Source organism: Hemiscyllium ocellatum, chromosome 19, assembly GCF_020745735.1.
Source record: "Hemiscyllium ocellatum isolate sHemOce1 chromosome 19, sHemOce1.pat.X.cur, whole genome shotgun sequence".
In the NCBI taxonomy this organism is placed as follows: domain Eukaryota; kingdom Metazoa; phylum Chordata; class Chondrichthyes; order Orectolobiformes; family Hemiscylliidae; genus Hemiscyllium; species Hemiscyllium ocellatum.
In genome coordinates, this window is record NC_083419.1 from 39,192,653 (window position 1) to 39,215,780 (window position 23,128).

Here is a 23,128-nt window from a genome sequence, read left to right on the forward strand (position 1 = left end):
AGCATCCGAGGAGCAGTAATCAGGTGCTTGAACATTCTTGGTTTGCAAAACAAATTGCTTGGAAGTACAGAACTTAAACACTGCTGAAAAGAAATAAAGTTACTTTGGCTTAAGTACATAAATACTGAAACACAAGAAACCAAAAAGTTAGACAAGGAACCATTTATACAGCAAGAGAAGAGCTTGCTGACTGGTTGAACCACGATTGACATGACGTTCTAGTGAGAACTGGAAACTGTCAACCTTGGTTAATTGAATATACTCCGACCAAGCAGGTAGTCAAGTATATTAATAATGTAACTTCTTGCACACAAATCAATCTGAGACAAATTTATCATCTTTAATTAGTTTGATATAATGCTTGTTTTGAACTTTGTCACTATAGTTACTCTACAAAGTTTTTATACATAATTGTACACATTTGCATTTCTATTTATATTGGTTTGACTGGATTTATATAAACCATATTAAATGCAATAGTCTAAAACTTCCATATCTTTCAATTCTGCGAAGAACAAAATACACTGAATTAGGGAAGCTGGCAGCATTTACTAATGATAGTATAAAGGTACAGCCTCCAACTCCTAACTGACCACAACAGGAAAAAGGGGAATTTATAAAATGAAGAATCATCTAGCAGTATATCAGATATTTAGTTTAATCTTTATTTTCCCCACTGTCTTTACAATCCACAATTTCCCAGACAATGAAATTAGGTTATGGCTGCATCCATTGTTATCTACAACAATTCAGCTGACCCCTACCACACTGCATCCCAACCCAACTCCCTACAATCACATGTCCCTGGGGAGACCAGGCCTGTGGCCTACACATGGTAAAATATTGGCTTCTGAATGGAGGAGGACAGGTACAAGTACCAAAATAACCAAACAAAATTCAATGTAAATTCAAATAGATTTAAAAAAAAGTAAATCAGAGATGCCAGACAATTCTGGAAGAGTTCAGACTTGAACCCTGGCCTCCTGGCTCAGGTACGGGAATTTGAACTCGCTTCTGTGATTGTGGCCAGGTGAGTGTTCACCCAAGAACCAAATAATCTAGCAATTAGATCTCAATAACTGACTCACTTCCACAACAGAAAAGACTGGGAGAAGAGCAGAAAGAGATTGGAGAACTCCTGGTCCTCTGGGTCTCATGAAGGAGTCGATTAAATGTATTTTTTTTTAAAAAAAAGGGGACATTTTCTCTTGATCAGTCACACTATAAGCCTGCTTCAGCCTTCATGTTTGAACTCTTCTTCATTCAGGCCCACCTTAATATGGCAGTCCGGTCCCAGTGACATAATTAGGTCTTGATCTTTGACTTAAAATGTCCATCTGGCTTCAGGCCAATTTTCTTGCTTCCTGAAATTTAAAACTGCAGTTCTTAGGTAGAGGGCAAGAGGTCACTGGGTATTCTCAGCTTCAATTTAACTACCTCTGCATATGGAAGATGAAATGAGCTTTTCCTTGCTGTGCAGATTCAACTTTGAAGGTTTATGGAAGGAGCAGACAGGCACTTGAAATTAGGGCTACAATCAGATCAGCTACACTCAAATGAATTGTGGAGTAGGCTGACGGGCCAAATGGCCTACTTCTGCTCCTAGTTCTCCTGTTCTTTGCTCACAAACATCCTGAGGAAATGACCTTCCTCTGAAAATACAGACTTCTAATTGCTCTTTGATAGTTTTACAAAGTCTGCTCATCTTTTAGTATCTATTTGAAATTTCCACCTCCTAGAAATAAGACTTCATTTTTGCACAGAGTTCTTACATTACAAAGACTACATTTTAAAAAGAACTCAATAAGCTTTCAGACCATTGGGTGCCCTGGATGTTATAAATGACTTCATACAATCCATGGGTAGAATTTAATCTTAAGTGAAGCCAGTCTGGGTGGAAGTGATAGATGAATGCAATTGCTGGTGGTTTACCAATTATAGGGTACAGCCAAAATGTGCTGGGGTGGGGTAAGAGGTGAGCAGGCAGCTGCAGATCAGAGTTTCGGGTGGTACAGGCAGACAGTGACACTATTTTTGAGTGGCAGTTAGACCTTAATGCAGACTGAATGGAGCTGTTAAGATACCTGTGGGAAGCTGAAGTGTCCAATTTCAGGCAGCATTAGTGACTGTGACTCCAGTTCTTCCTTTCTCTGCTCCACTCAGGAATCTAGGAGAACTGTGTTGACAAGTCATATCTTGCAATGTTCTCTTTTTATTTGGTGTTATTCTTTCAGGAGATATTCTCCATTGGATCACAGGTGTTCCCAATCCACTGAGGGCATTTTGTCTTTGCTTGCTTCTCTGACAGCTGCCCATCAGCTTTATGGAGCCTCAAGTGTTGTGACTTCCCTTTTGGCAAAATTCAATGGAAGTTAGCTCCACAATAGCTGACTATCCTGTAGGTGCATGAGGCCTTGCCTGAACATTGCCATATTTGAGTGAATAATCTGATAGCCCTTCATGTTGCACATTAAAGCAATACACTTTTTAAAAATTCATTTCAATTACATTGAAGTCTAGAATTCCTGATATTGGAATTCCAAACCTACTTCTCCTACATTATGGTACTGTGCACTTGTCCCTTCTCCCATCACTTCCTCACCTACAATAGCATTTCATCTCACTCATTGAGCAGTGCCTTTAGGACTTTCGATGGAGAAAAATAAAAGCTTTTTGAAAGATTCTGGTTCAATTTCTGATGTCTCAGACTCCATGTTTGATTCAACATCCAAACATCTCATTACATTAATTTATCAAAATGTGAACCAGATTGAGAAATACAAGTCAAAAATCTGGCTTGGAAAGGTGACAGATGGACATCTTGCAGTCAGTTAGTATTCTTTGCCTTGATTAACTCTTCCTGAAAATAAAGAAAATTGGATTATCTATTGACAGCACATGTATTCCTTAGATTATTAGGATGAAAGACAACCAGTTCTGGAATATTAAAAAGGAAAAAAGCTATTAAACTGATGGGTCACTTCTGTGGTAAGATACATCCTATGTACAGACAATACCATATCTGGGGAAGGTAGTCTAATGGTGCCATAAAATAGGAAAAGCATAAATATAATTTTTTTTTTAAAATAAAGGTAGAGGTGTACATTTCGTTCCTAGTAATTAAATTGTAACTTTCATAGCTGTATACTCTGAATATTTGAGATTTATCTAGCTTTCATTAAAAGAGCAATTTCATCATGCAAAAGGAAACTTCCCAGAATCTCTACCTTAAATCGGAGAGCAGTTGAATACATGCCAGCCACTCTCCTGTACTTCAGTCAAGTGAACAATCTATACACGAGGGGATTAATTCAATAAAGGGAACCAGACATTCTCTTCTTTATCTGATGGTCACAAACACACCCATAATGGAATTATCGATTTACTTAACTGTATGACCTGCTGTTAAAATGACACGATTTTATTTTTTGCAAGTTACACCACATATTGGAATTAATATGAAACCATGCCTGTATGATTTTCTTGTACCTTAACCTTGGTTTCTTCCATCCTCCATTAACTACTACTACTTTATATTAGTAATAGGGAGTGAATAGAGATTTCATGTCACACAAAACCTGACAATATGGCACGGGAAATGACTAAGCAAGTTTTGCAAATCCAATGGTAAAGGATTGGAAATAATGTTGGATCAGAGGAGCGCTTTCAATGCAAAGAAACATCCAAATAATTCACAAGAGAGCAAAGTTTGGGTGGAAAGGTCTAAGACTACAAGAAGAGAATATCTGACATTGAAAGGCAGTTAGACAGCAGGGTAGATAAACAACACAAGAATCTGTTGTATAAAGTTCCACCTCCCAAAAAAATAATTTAGAAAGGACTGGAAGCCGGGGAAAAAGTGAAGACTTCACTCTGTAAATTAATGATAGATTAGATTACTTACAGTGTGGAAACAGGCCCTTCAGGCCAACCAGTCCACACCGACCCGCCGAAGCGCAACCCACCCATACCCCTTACCTAACACTATGGGCAATTTAGCATGGCCAATTCACCTGACCCGCACATCTTTGGACTGTGGGAGGAAACCGGAGCACCCGGAGGAAACCCACGCAGACACGGGGAGAATGTGCAAACTCCACACAGTCAGTTGCCTGAGGTGGGAATTGAACCCAGGTCCCTGGCGCTGTGAGGCAGCAGTGCTAACCACTGTGCCACCGTGCCGCCACCGTATTAGCATAATCAAGAGGGATGACACCATAAAGTCAGGAATGTAGAAAGTGCTTTGGGTAGAGATGAGAAATGATAAAGGCAAACATGACTTGAGAACATTGTACAGATCCTCCAACAGTAATGACATAGAAAGAGTGAATAGGGATAAAGCATAGGATCTAATATGAAAGATACGGCAATAAATCATGAGATCTTTTAATCTACACAAAGATTTGAAAAATCAAAAGTCCAATAGGCAAAAGATAGTCAAGACAAGTTCATAGAATGTTTTCAATACAGTTTCTTAGAACAGCACATTTGGGTTCCAACCACAGCATAGGCTATTCTACACTGGTATTGTGAAATATGACACAATTAATGAATGATCTCACAGTGAAGGTACCCTTAGGTAGCAGCGACCCTGATTAACTATTACATTCAGTTGGAGAGAAAGATGGACAAAGTTTTAAATAAAGGCACTAATGAGCATAAAAACAGAGCTATTTTAAAGTCAGATGGCAAATTAGGGTTAAGGGATATATCCATTGAGATGCAGTGACAGACATTTAAGGGCATATCAGAGTATGCATAGAATAGGCACATTTCAACAAGATGATTTCCAAGGGGAGGACAGACCATCCTTGGTTTTAAAAACAAAACATTAAAAATAGCATTTAAGATTGTATCAAACTTAAAAAGCAAAAAACTGTGCAAAGATAGATGGCCTGTCAATAGATTAGACAGAATTTAAAACAGCAAATGTGTAACTGAAAGATTAATTAGGATGAAAGTTAGAATAAGAAATTCAGTCAGAATATGAAAATCAGAGTCAAAATAAAAATGTTTACAAAAGAAAAGTTAACAGTTTTTCCCTTTAGAAAGAAAGAAAGAGAGTCTGATGATATAATAGTGAAAAATAAGGAGATGGAAGATCAATTGTACAGGTATTTTGCAATGATCTTCACAACAGAATGATAAATGGAATATCTCCAAAATTGCTCGAAATGAAGAGAGGGAGGAACTCAGGAAAATTAGAACCAAGAAATAGTGCTACTGAAGAAATTGTTAGAGTTGTAAGCTGACAAATCCTAAGGTCCTCATAGACTTAAGTATCAGGTCTTAAATGTTGCAGCTAAATGAGATAAGCAATATATTGTTGTTTTAATTTTCCAAGGTTCCTTTTATTCAGGGAAGGTTCCATTACATTGAATAGATAGAAAATCTAACTCCTTTTGTACAAAATGGGAGGTTGACAGAAAGCTACAGGCCAGTTAGCTTAGCATTTGTTGGAGAAAAAATTTCAGAAGCTATTAGTAAAGACTTGATAGAGTATTTTATTAAAAAATACATTCAAGGTTACCAGGCAGAGTCAACATGGCTTTGTGAAATAAAATCAAATTCAAATCAATCAGTTCATTGGAGTTCTTTGAAGAAGTAACCTGTCCTGTGGATGAAGGGGAATTGTGGACTTAGATTTCCAGAAGGCACTTGATAATGTGTCACAAAAGGTTATTGAGGAAGATAAAGGCTCATGTAATGTCATGGCAGTGACAGAAGATTGAGAGTGAACAGAAAACTTGGAGTAGGTATAAATTAGTATTTTTTTAGCGTGGCAAGTTGTAACAAATAGTCTGCCTCAGGGATCAGTGAGAAACCCTCATTTTATAAATTTATTGAAATTACTTGCTGACCGATAGCACAGTTGCTAAGTTTGCGATGACAGTTAGAAAAACAAGTTGTGAAGAGGATGTAAGGAGGCTACAAAGGGATACAAGTATGTTAAGCGAGTGGGCAAACATCTGGAAAATGCAATACATGGGAAAATGTAAAATTGTCCATTTTGGCAGGAAGAATTTTTTTAAAAAAGCACTATCTAAATTCAGAGAGATTGTAAAGATGAGAGATGCAGAACGATTTGGATGTCCTCATGCATAAATTAAGCAAAGGCTAGATTGCAGGTTCAAAATGTAATTAGGAAGACTAATAGAATAGTATTGTTATACATCAGTTATCCAGGGCACTGGGAAGATCAATAATCTTAATATCCACAGTTAATTGCCCATCAAGCCTGCTCCACCATTCAATACTGGTATTGGTCTTCAGTTTCACTTTCCTGATCACTTCCAACATCACTCGATTCCCTGAGACTAAAAACCTGTCTATCCCTGCCTTAAGTATTAAAGATTGCTTTAAGAATCCACATGCTATTGTGGTACTCTGCTTAAAAGTGGACCAGTGTTTGAAGGTTCTTTTTATTCAGAGAATGTTTAATCAAATGGGAAAGTTAATTTAAAAAATGACATACTTTTGAAAACTAATTTTTAGCTCAGTTTTTTAACTGGATAGGGTTTCTATATGCAAGGATGCTCTGTAGTATTGCAAATCAAAGTACCTGGAACAGCTCCATTGAAAGCTTTGGGGATGACACTGGAGTTCCCTAAATTAGCTTTGTAGTTTCGTTAAGACACCCAGTTCCAAGAAATGTTACTTCAGTACTTTGGGTTGGATGCTGTGTGATGCTGCTGCTCCTTTAACAAGATTATGTTTTCCTGTTTTTTTTTCCTCCAGAGGCACTGGAAGGTCTAATTTTTTATGGGATTTAGGGCCAATTTGATTATAATTTAGGGCATGGGCTACTTTCTGGAAATGTTTTGAGGGGGTCTGGACTGGTCCATAACAGCTGAAACACCAGAATAACTTCAGCAGCTTAAATCATTTCCAGCATAAGGTAGACACTAAATGTTGACATTCTTACAGGAACTTATCCACTCACTCCAGACGGAGGTCATTAGCAACTCAATAATTGCATTGCAAATCACTGCAGAAAGCATGGACTGACTTTTTTTGGCCAAGAGACAGTTGTTGCCACAAGCTGTTGCAGTGAAGTGAATCATGCAACCATCTGGCTGCCATCATGATCAGTTTAGCATCTGCTGTGGATAATGGTTACATCACCCTCAAGATCCATTAAAGGTGTGCACATTCATTCACTCCTTCATCCAAGCCATTGATCCTGAGGACCAAAAAGGATGGCAAACTACCACATACTCCAGGTGCTTCTTCCCCACAAGGAAAGAGGGTGCTGACAAGAGATACATAGTCAGAGGAAGAACCACACGCACACACACGCCTCAGAAATTTCCAAAGTTTTTTTATGTATCTGGCCCAAAGGTGATTGCACAAAGGATCCATCACATAATAGAATCTAGAAAGGGTGCAGAATTGGAGCAAACTGTAGGAATGGGGGGAGAGCAAGGCCATGGACAGATGTGCAAGGTAGAGTGAGAAGAATTTTTATTGACTCAGGAAGGGATTTCAAATGACAAAGGCAATGTAAACCTACATAATGGTGATTCATTGACAAATGCATGTTTGGTTTCATGAGCCAGTTAACCAGACTGAAAAGTTGCCTTGGTGTTTATGGAGATATATTCATCAAGGTGAAAACAGGATTAGATGTTGAAGAATTTGTCAAATCAACTTACCCATCCTCCATTCTGCATGACCCAAGTATCATAGTGTTCCTGCAAATACTTTGCACCAAAACCCATAATTCGAGCCATTGGGTGATGACCAGCAGCTGCAAACCTAGTGGTCGCATGTACAACAAAGGCAATCTTCTTCAAGGTTCCGTCTGTTTCACTCTCCATCTCAGAATTTGTTTCTGCAGGCAAGGTTGCTTCAAGAACAGAATCCATAATGGTTTTAAAAATTGAAAAAGAGGAGTTTTCACCAAATAGTTTGCTAAACTGGGGGTCCTTTTTAATCTAAAACAGATAAAAAAAAAGGAAATTAATTAAGCAAACAGGGAAAAGCTATTGTCTAATTACTGACATTTACAACATATCACAGGAATAATCTGAGTGAATTACTTCTTCATTTATATGGTCTCCTTCGGTGGTCAATATTGCAATAATCTGGTCTATGGCTTTCTGATGATCTTCTGTAAAAGAAGTCCATTATTTATTGGTAAAATTTACAATTTTTTTTTAAAAGAACAGAAGATCATTATTCTTGCCAACTACGTACCAGCTCCATCAACTTCCAAACTACAGGAACGAAGCACCCGGAAGGTACCTTTCTGCATCTTGGAGTTCATAATCTCCTGCAACATTTCAGCAACCTGATCATTAACAGAAAGCGGTGAATCTGAAATAGGAGTTACAAATTTAAACTTGTAAAATCAGATGGCTTCCAAACTGTTTTTATAAAGATGAATATCGCAAACAACTTTTTTATATACAGGATTATATCATGTCTATCAGAAATGGTGCGATCACTACAAGTGGAAAAATGCACTTTGAAGAAGGGTCAGGTTCCGGTTTTCTGTGAGTATAGAAGTGTGGTGGTCATTTTGTAAAATCTGTGGAATTGGCTTTAACACTAGCTTCTCAATTAAATTAAACTAAGTAGTTACTAAATGTATCCTTCTCTAGTTCACTTTCTGATGGTCCACAAGGCAATACTTAGTTTAATTTCATCCAAAAGTCCTGCATCACAACATAGATTAGATTAGATTACTTAGTGTGGAAACAGGCCCTTCAGCCCAACAAGTCCACACCGACCCGCTGAAGCGCAACCCACCCCGACCCATTCCCCTACATTTTACTCCTTCACCTAACACTACAGGCAATTTAGCATGGCCAAATTCACCTCAACTGCACATTTTTGGACTGTGGGAGGAAACTGGAGCGCCTGGAGGAAACCCACATAGATAACTATTTGTTTTCAAAGCAATTTGGATGTCTAAGCTAGCCACATATCTTAAATAGTGCCAAAAAAAAAAATCACCTATCTTTAAAGCCATTAGAAATTGTATACCTGGCACTGCATTTGTTGATCAGTTAGAGGTGGTGCTGTGCATTATTAAAAACAAATATCAAAGTGTTAAATGTAGTCAAGTGTCCATCTGACAGTTTCTCATGCATTTATAGGTAAATAAGAATAGATTGTGTACACAGCCACTTAAATCAAATCTCTTCACAATTACCCTTTTTATTGCATAAGGCAACAAATCTAATTTAGATTGTTACAGAACCAGTAGTTTTTAACCCACTAGTAAAAAAATGGAATTAGTTGGCAGGAACAAACTTGATTGTCTGTAATGATAAACAATTTCAGGTCAGGAGGTACTGTTTGAACTGACCACCTTGATGTTATGCAAAAAAAATAGAATTATCCTGCATTTTACAAGACAGCTTCTGATGTAATGTTCACAAAAGATTTCTATTGCATTGGAAATTGGTGTGAAATATATTTAGAAGAAGGAGAGGATGGATTGGCCTCATAGGAGAAATTACTGTATAAAATATCTTCTCAAACTAATAGTGTTATAGCATAAAACAAAAAGCTATGAAGTACCTAGGCACAAACAGTCTCACACACACGTTGAACGGTGTTGGAGCTTAATTTCTACAAGCTGAAGGGTGCATATCTTCGTAAAACAAACACTGTCAACAGAAAACAAATGAGAATATTCTCCACCAAAGATGGCAGGAGAGTGCAGTCCCTATGGACATGGCAGTTCCACAGTACTTCATTTCATTATTCTTATCTAAAGGTTTTGCCATTTCTTCTCTTCCTCACCAGAGTATTCAATGGATGCTGTTAATCGTTCAATTATGTAACTAAGTGGACACTATTCAATGCAAAGATTTACGTTAGTTATGAACAAATTGTGAGATTAAAGGAAAAATCCAAACCCACCCAGGGTTTTACGTATCCAATGACAACCATATACAACACGTGGAAAGACAGCCCTGGTCAAATTTTCTCCTCACTAACTCAAGGATGATATTTAGACAAATATAATATTCTTCTGCTTAGTGGAGATGAACTAAATCAAGTCAGACCGGTTTTTAAAATATTCTGAAACCCATCTAATGCATAGTTTTTTAAAAAAAAAATTTCATAGGCATGCTGGTTATGCCAATATTTACTACCTTCCTAATTTAACGCGAGATGGTTGTAGCAAACTGACTTCTGAAACATTACAGTCTATTTGGTGTAGGCAACCCACAATGCTGTAAAGAAAGGAGTTCCAAAATTTTGACCAAGCTCAACCAATCATTAGGGATCCTGTTGAGGAAGGGAATATGATCCTTATTATTAATGCATAGAATCTACATCAAATGGATCTGGTTGCAGTATGATTCAATTTAGAGCAATGTTCCATCCAACTTGTTCTGACAATATGCTGTAAATCTGATTGCTCAGCATTGGTACTAATTTAATAATATTGAACAAAGTAAAAGTAACTTTGAGTCATGTACAGTTAAAAAGTAGAGAATGTCTTCACTTATCACTCAATATTTGTTGCACTTTATCCCAAAAATTAAACCACACAGATCAACAGCTGTAATTTGCAATACATGCTGAATTTGCAAATCTCACACACAGGTGCAGGAGGGTGCTCGACTTGAACAAACTATGCCAGAATGTTGGTGGGAACAGGGTGAAATGTTTCCTGATCTAGCAGCATCCAGGGAACAGGAGATTCGATGTTTCGGGCATAAGCCCTTCTTCAGGAATCCTGAAGAAGAGCTTATGCCCGAAACGTCAAATCTCCTGTTCCCTGGATGCTGCCTGACCTGCTGCGCTTTTTCAGCGACACATTTTCAGCCCTGATCTCCAGCATCTGCAGATCTCACTGTCTCCTGATCTATCCAGCAACCGGAGATAATGCTCCGAGAGTGTTGATGTCGGAGGTGTTCAACTTAGGCTCCAAATATTATAATTTGTCTGCCTTTCTCTCTCTCTCTCTAACCTCTCCTTTAAAGACATTATTTACTATCATGAATCAAAAACACTTACTTTGTTGTGTGGTGTCTGGAATTGCAAACTCATGTGAAGATTTGCATTCCACTTTATCCTCTTCCTTCATTCCTTGCTCTTTCAAATTAATGTCAGATTTGTCGGTTTCTCCTCGTAAACATGGAATCCTTTTCCATAGAGGTTTTCTCCTGTGTTTGACTTTACAAGCAGGACTTTTCACTTTTCCATCAAACTGGATTTTGTCTGTTTGACGTAATTCAACTTTTGATGCACTTCCACTGCTCTCTTCAACTAAAGGCATGTGGGCTTCCTCTTTAACAGTTTTAGAGGCTTTAGCCATTGGCAAAGTCCTTTGTGCGTAGGCCATCAATATTCTGAACTCACAACTGTCATCATCTGTAGAGCTGTAGTCCAACATGGAACTACCTTCTCCTGCATCAGATGGACCCATATTTTACCTAGAAAATGAGAACAAAATGCATTTAATATTATAGACAATATATCCCATATCCCTGCTGAGAAAAATCAAAATCAGTGGTTAGCACATGCAGATAGAAGAAACAGTTGACCCGATCTTCCAGACAGCAGCAATCACTAGACTGCTGCTCCACTCAAATATGCCTGTCTCAGTGCTGATCCACATTATTGCTAGGCGTTCCAAGCTTTGTTTCTGCAGAAATGATGGTCAAACAGTCAGGGCCTTATCACTGTGATAGAGAATGGCAGTGGAGCGTGGATAGGACTGTGGGGGGGGGAAAACGGATGTAGAGTCAGATGTACAACACAGGAACAGACCTTCAGTCCAACTCATCCATGTCGACCAGGTATCCCAACCCAATCTAGTCCCACCTGCCAGCACCAGCCCATATCCCTCCAAACCCTTCCTATTCATATACCCATCCAAATGCCTTTTAGAATAATTCAGTTGTATCAGCCTCCACCCTTTCCTCTGGCAGCTCATTCCATACACGGACCACCCTGTGTGTGAAAAGGTTGCCCCTTAGGTCTCTTATATATCTTTCCCCTCTCATCCTAAACCTATGCCCTCTAGTTCTGGACTCCCTGACCCCAGGGCCCATGGCCCTCATGATTTCATAAACCTGTATAAGGTCACCCCTCAGCCTCCGATGCTCCAGGGAAAACAGCCCCAGCCTTTTCAACCTCTCCCTATAGCCCAAATCCTCCAACCCTGGCAACATCCTTAAATCTTTTCTGAATCCTTTCAAGTTTCACAACATCTTTCCAATAGGAAGGAGACCAGAAATGCAATATTCCAATAGTGGCCTAACCAATGTCCTGTACAGCCGCAACATGACCTCCCAACTCCTGTACTCCATATTCTGACCAATAAAGGAAAACATACCAAACATCTTCTTCACTATCCTATCCACCTGCAACTCCACTTTCAAGAAGCTATGAAACTACACTAAGGTCTTTTTGTTCAGCAATACTCCCTAGGACATTACCTTAAACTGTATAAGTCCTGGTAAGATTTGCTTTCCCAAAATGCAGCACGTCGCATTTATCCGAATTAAACTCCATCTGCTATTTCTCACTCCACTGGCCCATCTGATCAAGATCCCATTGTAATCTAGTGTAACCTTCTTCACTGTCCACTACACCTCCAATTTTAGTATCATCAGCAATCTTACTAACTATACCTCTTATGCTCGCATCCAAATCATTTATATAAAATGACAAAGTAGTGGACTCAGCACGAATCCTTGTGGCATTCCACTGGTCACAGGCCTCCAGTCTGAAAAGCAACCCTCTGTCTTCTACCTTTGGCCAGTTCTGTATCCAAATGGCTAGTTCTCCCTGCATTCCATGAGATCTAACCTTGCTAACCAGTCTCTCATGGGGAACCTTGTCAAACGCCTTCGTGAAGTCCATATAGTCCACTGTTCTGCTCTCATCTATCCTCTGTTACTTCTTCAAAAAAAAACTCAATCAAGTTTGACAGACATGATTTCCCACGCACAAAGCCAGTTGACTATCCCTAATCAGTCCTTGTCTTTATAAGTACATGTACATCCTGTCCCTCAGGATTCCCTCCAACAACTTGCCCACCACTGACGTCAGGCTCACTGGTCTATAGCTCCCTGGCTTATCCTTACCACCTTTCTTAAACAGTGGCACCATGTTACTCAACTTCTAGTACCTCACCTATGACTATTGATACAAATATCTCAGTAAGCCGCCCAGCAATCAATCAATCACTTTGCTAGCTTCCAGAGTTCTAGAGTACACCTGATCAGGTCCTAGGGATTTATCCACTTTTATGCGTTTCAAGACATCCAGCACTTCCTCCTCTGTGTATGGACATTTTTCAAGATATCACCATCTATTTCCCTACATTCTATATCTTCCACGTCATTTTCCACATTAAGTACTGATGCAAAATACTCATTTAGTATCTCCCACATTTCCAGCAGCTCCACACAAAGGCCACCTTGCTGATAGTTGAGGGGTCACATTCTCTCCCCATCACCCTTTTGTCATTAATGCATTTGTAAAAACCCTTTTGATTCTCCTTGACTCCATTTGCCATAGCTTTCTCATGTCCCTTTTTGCCCTCCTGGTTCCCCTCTTAAATATACTCCTACTGCCTTTATACTCTAAGGATTCATACAATTTATTTTGTCTATATCTGACATATGCTTCCTTCTTTGTCTTAACCAAATCCTCAGTTTCTCTAGTCATCCAGCATTCCCTATACCTACCAGCCTTTCCTTTCTCCCCAACAGGAATATATTTTCTCTGGACCCTCGCCATCTCATTTCTGAAGGCTTCCCATTTTCTAGCCATCCCTTTACCTGCAAACATCTGGCCCCAATCAGCTTTTGAAAGTTCTTGCCTAATCCCATCAAAATTGGCCTTTCTCTAAATTTAGAACTTCAACTATTAGGTCTGGTCTTTCATTTTCCATCACTACAATGCCTCCTTTTAATAGCACAAACTGCCTTAAGATAGGTCTAAAGGTCCAGTGTAAATGTTAGCAAATGGTTGGATAAGTAAGTGAATAGATAGGCTGGATGAGGTAAATGAATAAAGGTGGTGAAAGTGAGGACTGCAGATGCTGGAGATCAGAGTCAAGATTAGAGTGGCGCTGGAAACGTACAGCAGGTCAGACAGCATCCAAGAAGCAGGAAAAGTGACATTTCGGACAAAAGCCATTCCTCAGGAATGAGGCCTCATTCCTGATGAAGGGCCTTTGCCCAAAACGTTAATTTTCTTGCTCCTCAGATGCTGTCTGACCTGCTGTGCTTTTCCAGCACCACTCTAATCTTAAATGAGTAAGATGTCAGGTGATTAGTGGAGTCAGGAAGTGTAGCCATGTCAGGGACTAGTCAGGTGGTTAGAGTCAGAGTCATAGAGATGTACATCATGGAAACAGACCCTTCGGTCCAACCCGTCCATGCTGATCAGATATCCCAACCCAATCTAGTCCCACCTGCCAGCACCTGGCCCATATCCCTCCAAACCCTTCCTACTCATATACCTATTCAAATGCCTCAAAATGTTGCAATTGTACCAGCCTCCATCACATCCTCTGGCAGCTCATTCCATACACATACCATCCTCTGCATGAAAAAGTTGCCCCTTAGGTCTCATATCTTTCCCCTCTCACCCTAAAACTATGCCCTCTAGTTCTGGACTCCCTGACCCCAGGGAAAAGACTTTGTCTATTTATCCTATCCATGCCCCTCAAATTTTGTAAACCTCTATTAGGTCACCCCTCAGCCTCTGACGCTCCAGGGAAAACAGCCCCAGCCTGTTCAGCCTCTTCCTGTAGCTCAGATCCTCCAACCCTGGCAACATCCTTGTAAATCTTTTCTGAACCCTTTCAAATTTCACAACATCTTTCCGATAGGAAGGAGACCAGAATTGCATGCAATATTCCAATAGTGGCCTAACCGATGTCCTGTACAGCCACAACATGACCTCCCAACTCCTGTACTCAATACTCTGACCAATAAAGGAAAGCATACCAAACGCCTTCTTCACTATCCTATCTACCTGCGACTCCAAGGAGCTATGAACCTGCACTCCAAGGTCTCTTTGTTCAGCAACACTCTCTAGGACCTTACCATTAAGTGTATAAGTCCTGCTAAGATTTGCTTTCCCAAAATGCAGCACCTTGAATTAAACTCCATCTGCCACTTCTCAGCCCATTGGCCCATCTGGTCAAGATCCTGTTGTAATGAGGTAACCCTCTTCGCTGTCCACTACACCTCCAGTTTTGGTGTCATCTGCAAACTTATTAACTGTTTGCAGTTATAAACTTATTATGCTTGCATCCAAATCATTTATGAAAATGACAAAAGGTAGAGGGCCCAGCACCCATCCTTGTGGTACTCCACTGGTCACAGGCCTCCAGTCTGAAAAACAACCCTTCACCACCACCACCTGTCTTCTACCTTTGAGCCAGTTCTGTATCCAAGTGGCCAGATCTCCCTGTATTCCATGAGATCTAACCTGGCTAAGCAGTCTCCCATGGGGAACCTTGTCGAACACCTTACTGAATTCCATATAGATCACATCTACTGCTCTGCTCTCAATATTCTTTGTTACTTCATCAAAAAACTCAATCAAGTTTGTGAGACATGATTTCCCACACACAAAGTGATGTTGACTATCCCTAATCAGTCCTTGCCTTTCCAAATACATGTACATCCTGTCCCTCAGGACCCCCCCCCCCCCATTTTCCCAGCCGTCCCTTTACCTGCAAACATCTGCCTCCAATCAGCTTTCGAATGTTCTTGCCAAATGCTGTCCAAATTGTTCTTCCTCCAATTTAGAACTTCAACTTTTAGATCTGGTCTATCCTTTTCCATCACTATTTTAAAATGAATAGAATTATGATCGCTGGCCCCAAAGTGCTCCCCCACTGACACCTCAGTCACCTGCCCTGCCTTATTTCCCCAAGGGGTGGTCAAGTTTTGCACCTTCTCTCGTAGGTACATCCACATACTGAATCAGAAAATTGTATTGTACACACTTAAATTCCTCTCCATCTAAAAACTTTTATCACTATGGCAGTCCCAGTCGATGTTTGGAAAGTTAAAATCCCCTACCATAACCACCCTATTATTTTTACAGATAGCTGAGATCTCCTTACAAGTTTGTTTCTCAATTTCCCTCTGACTATTAGGGAGTCTATATTAAATCCCAATGAGGTGATCATCCCTTCCTTGTTTCTCAGTTCCACCCAAATAACTTCCCTAGATGTATTTCCAGGAATATCCTCCCTCAGCACAGCTGTAATGCTATCCCTTATCAAAAATGCCACACACCCTCCTCTTTTGCCTCCCTTTCTATTCTTCCTGTAGCATTTGTATCCTGGAACATTCAGCTGCCAGTCCTGCCCATCCCTGAGCCATGTTTCCATAATTGCTGTGATATCCCAGTCCCATGTTCCTAACCATGCCCTGAGTTCATCTGCCTTCCCTGTTAGGCCCCTTGCCTGAAATAAATGCAGTTTAAGTTTATTAGTCCTACCTTGTCCCTGCCTGTTTGACTCACGTCTGTTCTCAGCTGTACCCGTTTCAGATCGATCTCTTTCCTCATTATCTCCCTGGGTCCCACCCCCTCACCTTACTAGTTTAAATCCTTCCAAGCAGTTCTAGCAAATTTCCCTGCCAGTATAGGGTAATAGGGAATGGTAACCAAATCTAATTGAGGACTAGTCAGGAACTGATAGTTAAGAGGCAGAGACAGAGACAGTCAGCTTAAATACCCATTTAACACTTCCTGGATAGCTATTCAGGTAAGTAACTTGGAATTGTCCAAAGTTTTCATGAGAGCTCTTGGAGAATTGCCCATCGGAAATCCAAACTTCCCAAGTAACTTCTATCGAGTCAGCGTGTCTGGATTTCCACAGAGTTTTATTACACATTTTGTGTTTGTACATTGTCACAATTATCTGGAGCCCAATGATCAGCATCCTAGAGGTAATTTTAACGTATTGTAGTAAAATGTCATTAGCTAAAACCCTTTATGACTTCCACACATTCTACTGGACTTAAAGGCACATATTGCACAATTGGTTTATCACTTTAATTGCACAGTTAATTGTGTAAGTGTACAGAATTACAAATTTAACACAGGAGGCTTCAAATTTACTTTTGTATTTCTTCAAAAAAAATTCATGTCTTGGTCACCAGTGTGATGTTACTTCTCTAACTCCCTGCTCAATGTTTCATACATCTCAAATCCCTGGCATAGTCAAGATTTTCCTTTCAATCCGGTTTGGCTACCCGTTCTTCTGTTTCACTTTCGTTTTCTATCCTTATATTTTCTTTCCTTGTTCCCCCACAGATTCAGCACTTCATAGAGCTTCAAGAAATAAAGAGTAGCCACACATTCTGTCACTGACTTCATAGAATTCTCACCTATTTGACCAGCCATTGTGTGAAACCCTTTTTACATCAATATAGTAAAATTTTGAAAATTTGCAGTTTTTCAGCTAAATTATTATAACAAGCTTAAATCCTAGCAAATAAAGCCTGGATTCAGTAACAATTTATAGAAAATAAATAACTAATTACTCATTAACAGTTTCTGGGTTTATAAAGTACATTCATCTCAATAAATTGCTATGTACAATATACCCATATTAGTGAAGAAGTAGCAAACTGAGAAGGTATAGGTAAGCAACATCAGATACTATAAAAAAAACTTTCGTACAGCGAACTATAGATTGCTGCTACAGAATTAAAAGCGTGAAACACACAGCCCGCGTTAAAATTAAAGTTTCAAAATGAAAGCGAAGAATTGAACCGTCCAGAAAACAGGATTACTTTGTTATTATGATGAGCCAACCAAAACAACATAAACCCGAAAATTTCAGTAGGACTTACAGTAAATGCGGCTACCACAAATTCCGAGTGCAGAAGTTGTTTTAAGAGCTCAATTTACTTTTGGGGAAATAGAACGTCCGGGAACTAAAGAGCGCCTAGAGAAGGGTGGGTCGTTCCACTGAACAACTCTGCAATTCTCTTCGTGTTTTTAAAAAAAATGGCTATTATCAGATATTTGATTTTGACATGTGACAATTTCATACTTAGTATCACCAAAGCACTATTACCGTGTACTTGTTTGTACCACAAAAGTAATTACAAACCTTATGTGTGTAATTTAGCTTTTCTTGTTCTACGAGAACCTGTTGTAAAGTCTGCAGTAAGTGACACCCGCCAGTAACTATATTGCAGCCGGTGAGATCTGCTCTGCTCACAGTAGCAATTAAGCAAATAAGATCACATGGGAAACAACTGATAGTTAAGCCTTTGCGCAAGACTTGTCTACCACTGTACAATGTTGGAAGGATTTGCAGAATGACAAACAACTTTGCATCATTATCATATCCTTCCTTGACCACAAATGCCAGGACAATGTGGACGTGTATCAACAGTTTCTGACTCCGTGAGAATGCTACCCACTTTGTCACAAGTCCTCCATATACCAATTTAAAAATCACACAACACCAGGTTATAGTCCAACAAGTTTAATTGGAAGCACACTAGCTTTCGGAGCGACCTCCTTCATCAGGTGATTATGGCTGAAACTCCGAAAGCTATTGAGCTTCCAATTAAACCTGTTGGACTGTAACCTGGTATGTGATTTTTAACTTTGTACACCCCAGTCCAACACCGGCATCTCCAAATTATGACTTCCATATACCTAGGCTGAGTAGAGTCGAGAGTGTGGTGCTGGAAGAGCACAGCAGGTCAGGCAGCATCCGAGGAGCAGGAGAATCAACGTTTCGGGCGTAAACTCCTTGAGGAGCATATTCCCGAAACGTCGATTCTCCTGCTGGTCTGAGGCTGCCTGAACTGCTGTGCTTTTCCAGCACCACACTCATGACTCTGATAGTTAGCATCTGCAGTCCTCACTTTCTCCACCTCGGCTGAACACAATGATGGCGTGGATAGTATCGTTGTCTGCAATCACTCCCTAATAATTGTGATTGTCTATCTAGGAACATCCTGGAATTTCCTTCCTAATATCATTGTGTGTCTACCTAAAGCATTTTATTATGGACCAGGCCAGACCCCCACCCAATGTATTTTAGGAAGGTAGCCTAGACCCTAACCTTTCCTTATTTTAAAGGCAAATGTGAAGTGGATATTCCAGGGGTGATGCAGCTGGTCAAACCACTTGGCTTTTAGCAAAACACTATAGTTGAAATATGAACAAAAGAAAATGGTATTTAGAACAATTTAACTATTTGAAAACTTAACTGCCCTGACCCAGCAACTTAATTAAGGAGCTGTTCCAATTCCTGTATCATCCCACAAACACACCCCTTTGCAAAAGGTAAATTCAAACACAAGTTCTTACACGTAGGAGAGATTTCGGAGCGAGAAGTCAGTTTGGGAGCCATCTGCTGAAGCTAGGAACCTTTTTGCACTGCAGTGGCTTCTCACTGTTACAACTAAACCAAACTAGAATAAAATCTGAGCTGTGCGAACTGGCCACTCCCCTGCCTTTGTTAAAGTAGACATTTTGGTACCTCTGCCTTTGTGATCTCTCTTGGAAAAAGCCCAAAGACAAAATAATATTTTTAAAGTGATAGCATCGTCACACCGTGGACTGCAGTGGTTCAAGAAGGCAGCTCACCACCACTATCTCAAGGGCAAGTAGGGACGGCCAATAAATGCTGGTCAGCCAGAGTTGCCCCTGTCCCCCAAGTTAATAAGTTAATAAATGTGGGCCTTGTGAGGCTGATGAGCACAATGCTCGAGCCACATTCTGACCACACATTTGTCAGGTCTTACTGGGAGGTGGAATTGATCCTTTGCCTTGAGATCATTGGCGTTCCTTTATCTGGAGCCTCTTCTGTACTTCCTCTTGCCATCAGGTGTTCTCAAAGAATTATGACCCTTCATATATGAGTTTCCTTCAAATCTGTTTTCCTGAGTGAGGGTCTCCCATGCATTGATATCTCTGTTGCATTTCTTGAAGGAAGCCTCAGGGAGTCTTTGAAAAACTCCCTTCACTGTCCTCTCATATGAGTGCCTTCCTTGAACTGGGTGAAGAAGACTTGCTTTGAACCCAGGCATCCTAAGCATGTGGCAGGCCCAGCGGAATTGGTTTTGGATGATCATGGCTTCGATGCTAGTGCTATTGGCTGCTTCAAGGTCGCTGATGTTAGTATGCCTGTTCTCCCAGCTGATGTGGACAATCTATCTCAAACAGCATTGTTGATGCTTCTCCAGGGTTTTGAAGTGGCACCAATACAAAGTCAAAGTTTCAGAGCCATAAAGAAGAGTCAGAAGGCTGATTGCCTTATACCCAAGGATCTTGGTATCCACACGGATTTCAAGGTCGTTGAAGGTCCACATCCTTAAGCATCCAAAGTTGGTGCTCGCAGATTGGATGTGATATTGAATTGCTGGAGTAATGTCAGATTTTTTTGAAAGGTGGCTTCCCAGATAAGGGGGATAGTCCACATTTGGGAGGATTTCTCCTTTGATCTTAATTGAGGGATGGACCAGAACTTGGGATGGGTAAGTAAAGGATTTGAGTCTTCGTGAGGTTGAGGCTGAGGCCAATTCTTCAGTATGCTTCTGCAAAGGCATTAAGCAAGGCTTGAAGGTTCTCTTCTGAGAGAACAGAGATGACACTGGCATCCACATACTGAAGTACCACAAGTGTGGTCAGTGTTGTTTTGTTAGAATCACAAATCATACAGTACAGAAGAAACCCTTCAATGTCTTGAATTTCTACCATCAAAACTATGCTAAATATACACTAGTCCCTTTGCTTTGAAAGTTATGGCATTTCAAGTACATTATCATGGTAAAGATACAACACAGAAATGCAAGGTATAGGAGTAAACAATTCAGCTCCTGTTGCCCCAGTTTGAGCAGTGGAGAAGCCAGCTGACCAACATTCCAAATAGTACAGGAAATGGGTGCCTTTTTAAAATACATTTCCATGTAGACATTGGAAATATAATTTTACATATCAGCTACATTTACTACTAAGGATAATTAATTACTGAAACATATCGTCTATGTTATTTATGCAATAATAGAGCGATTTCCCCACTATCCACAGTGATTTTAGCCAAAGAGGAATCTTGTATCATTGAAAGATATAAATTATTAGTGAGTTCAACTGACAGTACTACAAGATAGAAGCATTATAAAATAACAAAATTACAAGCACTGGTTCCTGCTTAGTCCATAGAGTTTATCATACCACCCCTTACAACACCTGTAGCCGTTTATCCTATAAAATATAATTATTTTGCTCTTTTCTCATAACTTTTACGGTAATAAATTTGTGTTGATCTAATTGCCTTTAAAAATCAATACATTCCATATCCTAATAACTCTTTCTGCAACGATTGTTCTAATTCTTTCTTCATGCTTCTGTTCTTGAATTTAAACCAGTTGAGGTTGAAGTGCTTTTGATCCATCCTGCAGACAATGTCCATACCTCTGAGAAGCTTATTCTTGACAACGTAAAGAATGATATTGTTGAAGATGGAGGAAAAGGGGTTGGGGGAAGTTACAAAATCTTTTGCTCAGCTGTCAAAACCCTCCATTCTTTCAGGAGTATCCTGGTGTACAAAGGTAACACCTGGCTAAAGGAAAATCTCTCAGAACTGTCACCTGCCTCCTCACACACAACAAAACCGTTGGGCTACTTGTGGACTTCTATGTTACTCAGATTGTAATCATCCAATTAGCAGCTACCTCCTTGCCCTCCTCTAGCTCTTGGGCCACCTTTTCCTTAAGTTTGTCCTCTGTCCCAGCACTGAACTTGCATCTTTTACTGTCTCTCTCTTATCTCCAGTGGTATCTCCTTCAAATCTGCTGTCATCATTGCCCTTTTCAAAAACCTCAAAATTCCACCCCATAATCTCTTCCTCTTCAATGTTCTTGAATGTGTTGTCACATCCAAGATAATCACTGCTAACCCTGACTACAATTCATCCTTGAACCTTTTCAGTCAGGTCACAAATAAAATTCTATATGACTAACAATCACATTTTGTCTTTCTCAACTGGTCAGCAGCTTTTGCTCTGTAGAAAGTGAGGCTGGGGAATTAATGATGGAAAATATGGTGATAGAAAAATGAATTGAACAGCTGTTTGCAGCAGTCTTCACTTTAGAGGATTCAAGTAACATCATCAAAATCATGAAATGTAGAGAGTGGAGGAACACAGGAAAATGACAAACATGAGATAACTGGTACCAAACCAATGTTGGTATTTTTAAAAATTCAGTCATGCGATGTGGGCGTCGCTGGCTAGGCTAGCATTTAGTACCACTCCCAGAGGGCAGTTAAGAATCAATCACATTGCTATGGGTCTGGAATCACATTATAACGATGCCAGTTCATTTCCCTAAAGGACATAAGCGAATCACATGGGTTTATCTGACATTTGGCAATAGACTCATAGTCATCGTTGAAGTCTTAATTCCCATGACTTGATATGTCCCTGTGATCCTAATGGACTTCATCCAAGACTCTTACAGAAGTTGTGAATTGAATTGGTCCATTGAATCCACATGACCCTCTGAAGAGCACCCCACCCATAACCACTTCCCTACCTTATCCCTGTAATCATGTATTTCCCACAGCTGATCTATGGAGGGTGAAACCAAGGAATGGAGAATTCTGTGTGTGTTGAGTGGTTGTCTACTGAATAAAGATTAATTTCCCATATTTACTAAATTCTACATAATTTTGTACTTATGGTGAAATTTGACTCTAATAATGGTAATGATTGGGATATCATATTGAGTACAATGCTCAAAATAAAATGTAAACATTAAACATGAAAAATTATATCAAACAAAAAGATAGGCAGAAATACACTTTCAAACATAAAATTAACTATTTATATGTATCCATTTCAACAACGGTTGGAGGGATGCGAGTTGGTAATGCTGCTGGCAAATAAATGTTGTGACATTACAAGGTTCCATGCAGGTGCAATTTTTGTGTGATTGAAGTTTTTAGATTTTGGAACCCACAAACCAGCAGAAAAAATAAATTTTCTTTCTTTGTCAGGGCTGATTCAAACACATGTCTCAGGGGTGAAAAGATAATGTACTAACCCATCATCCATTTTGGCCCATTTTACATAATTTTATAAAACAATCAGAGTGGAAGTAACTAAGTTTTAAAAACTGTAAACTTCAAAATATCCTAATGTTCCAAA

At 39.7% G+C, this 23,128-nt stretch overlaps 1 protein-coding gene across 4 annotated transcripts; it reads right to left on the reverse strand.

The window, feature by feature from the left end:
- Positions 1-368: 368 nt before the first annotated feature.
- Positions 369-18,164, reverse strand: LOC132824708 (apoptosis facilitator Bcl-2-like protein 14). 4 transcript variants are annotated; one of them, XM_060839378.1, is made up of 6 exons: positions 18,071-18,164; positions 10,984-11,402; positions 8,200-8,319; positions 8,043-8,110; positions 7,656-7,937; positions 369-2,860 (listed from the first exon to the last, which is right to left on the reverse strand). In XM_060839378.1, exons 2-6 carry the CDS (start codon positions 11,393-11,395, stop codon positions 2,828-2,830), a joined length of 915 nt encoding a protein of 304 aa, XP_060695361.1. In that variant the 5' UTR covers positions 11,396-11,402; positions 18,071-18,164; the 3' UTR covers positions 369-2,827. The 4 variants fall into 4 exon arrangements, with proteins under 4 accessions (XP_060695361.1, XP_060695357.1, XP_060695358.1 ...); XM_060839374.1 differs by having other exon boundaries at positions 8,043-8,113; XM_060839375.1 differs by lacking the exon at positions 18,071-18,164 and adding an exon at positions 17,808-17,878 and having other exon boundaries at positions 8,043-8,113.
- Between the last annotated feature and the right edge of the window lie 4,964 nt (positions 18,165-23,128).

Bases quoted from the DNA above. Each gene is read 5' to 3' on its own strand.
- LOC132824708 (XM_060839374.1), bottom strand. From the start codon at position 11,395: ATGGGTCCATCTGATGCAGGAGAAGGTAGTTCCATGTTGGACTACAGC. The intron at 8,320-10,983 runs GTAAGTGTTTTT...CTCCTATTTCAG, and splicing joins TCCAGACACCACACAACAAA to ATTCACCGCTTTCTGTTAAT. The intron at 8,114-8,199 runs GTACGTAGTTGG...CTTCTTTTACAG, and splicing joins TTTGGAAGTTGATGGAGCTG to AAGATCATCAGAAAGCCATA.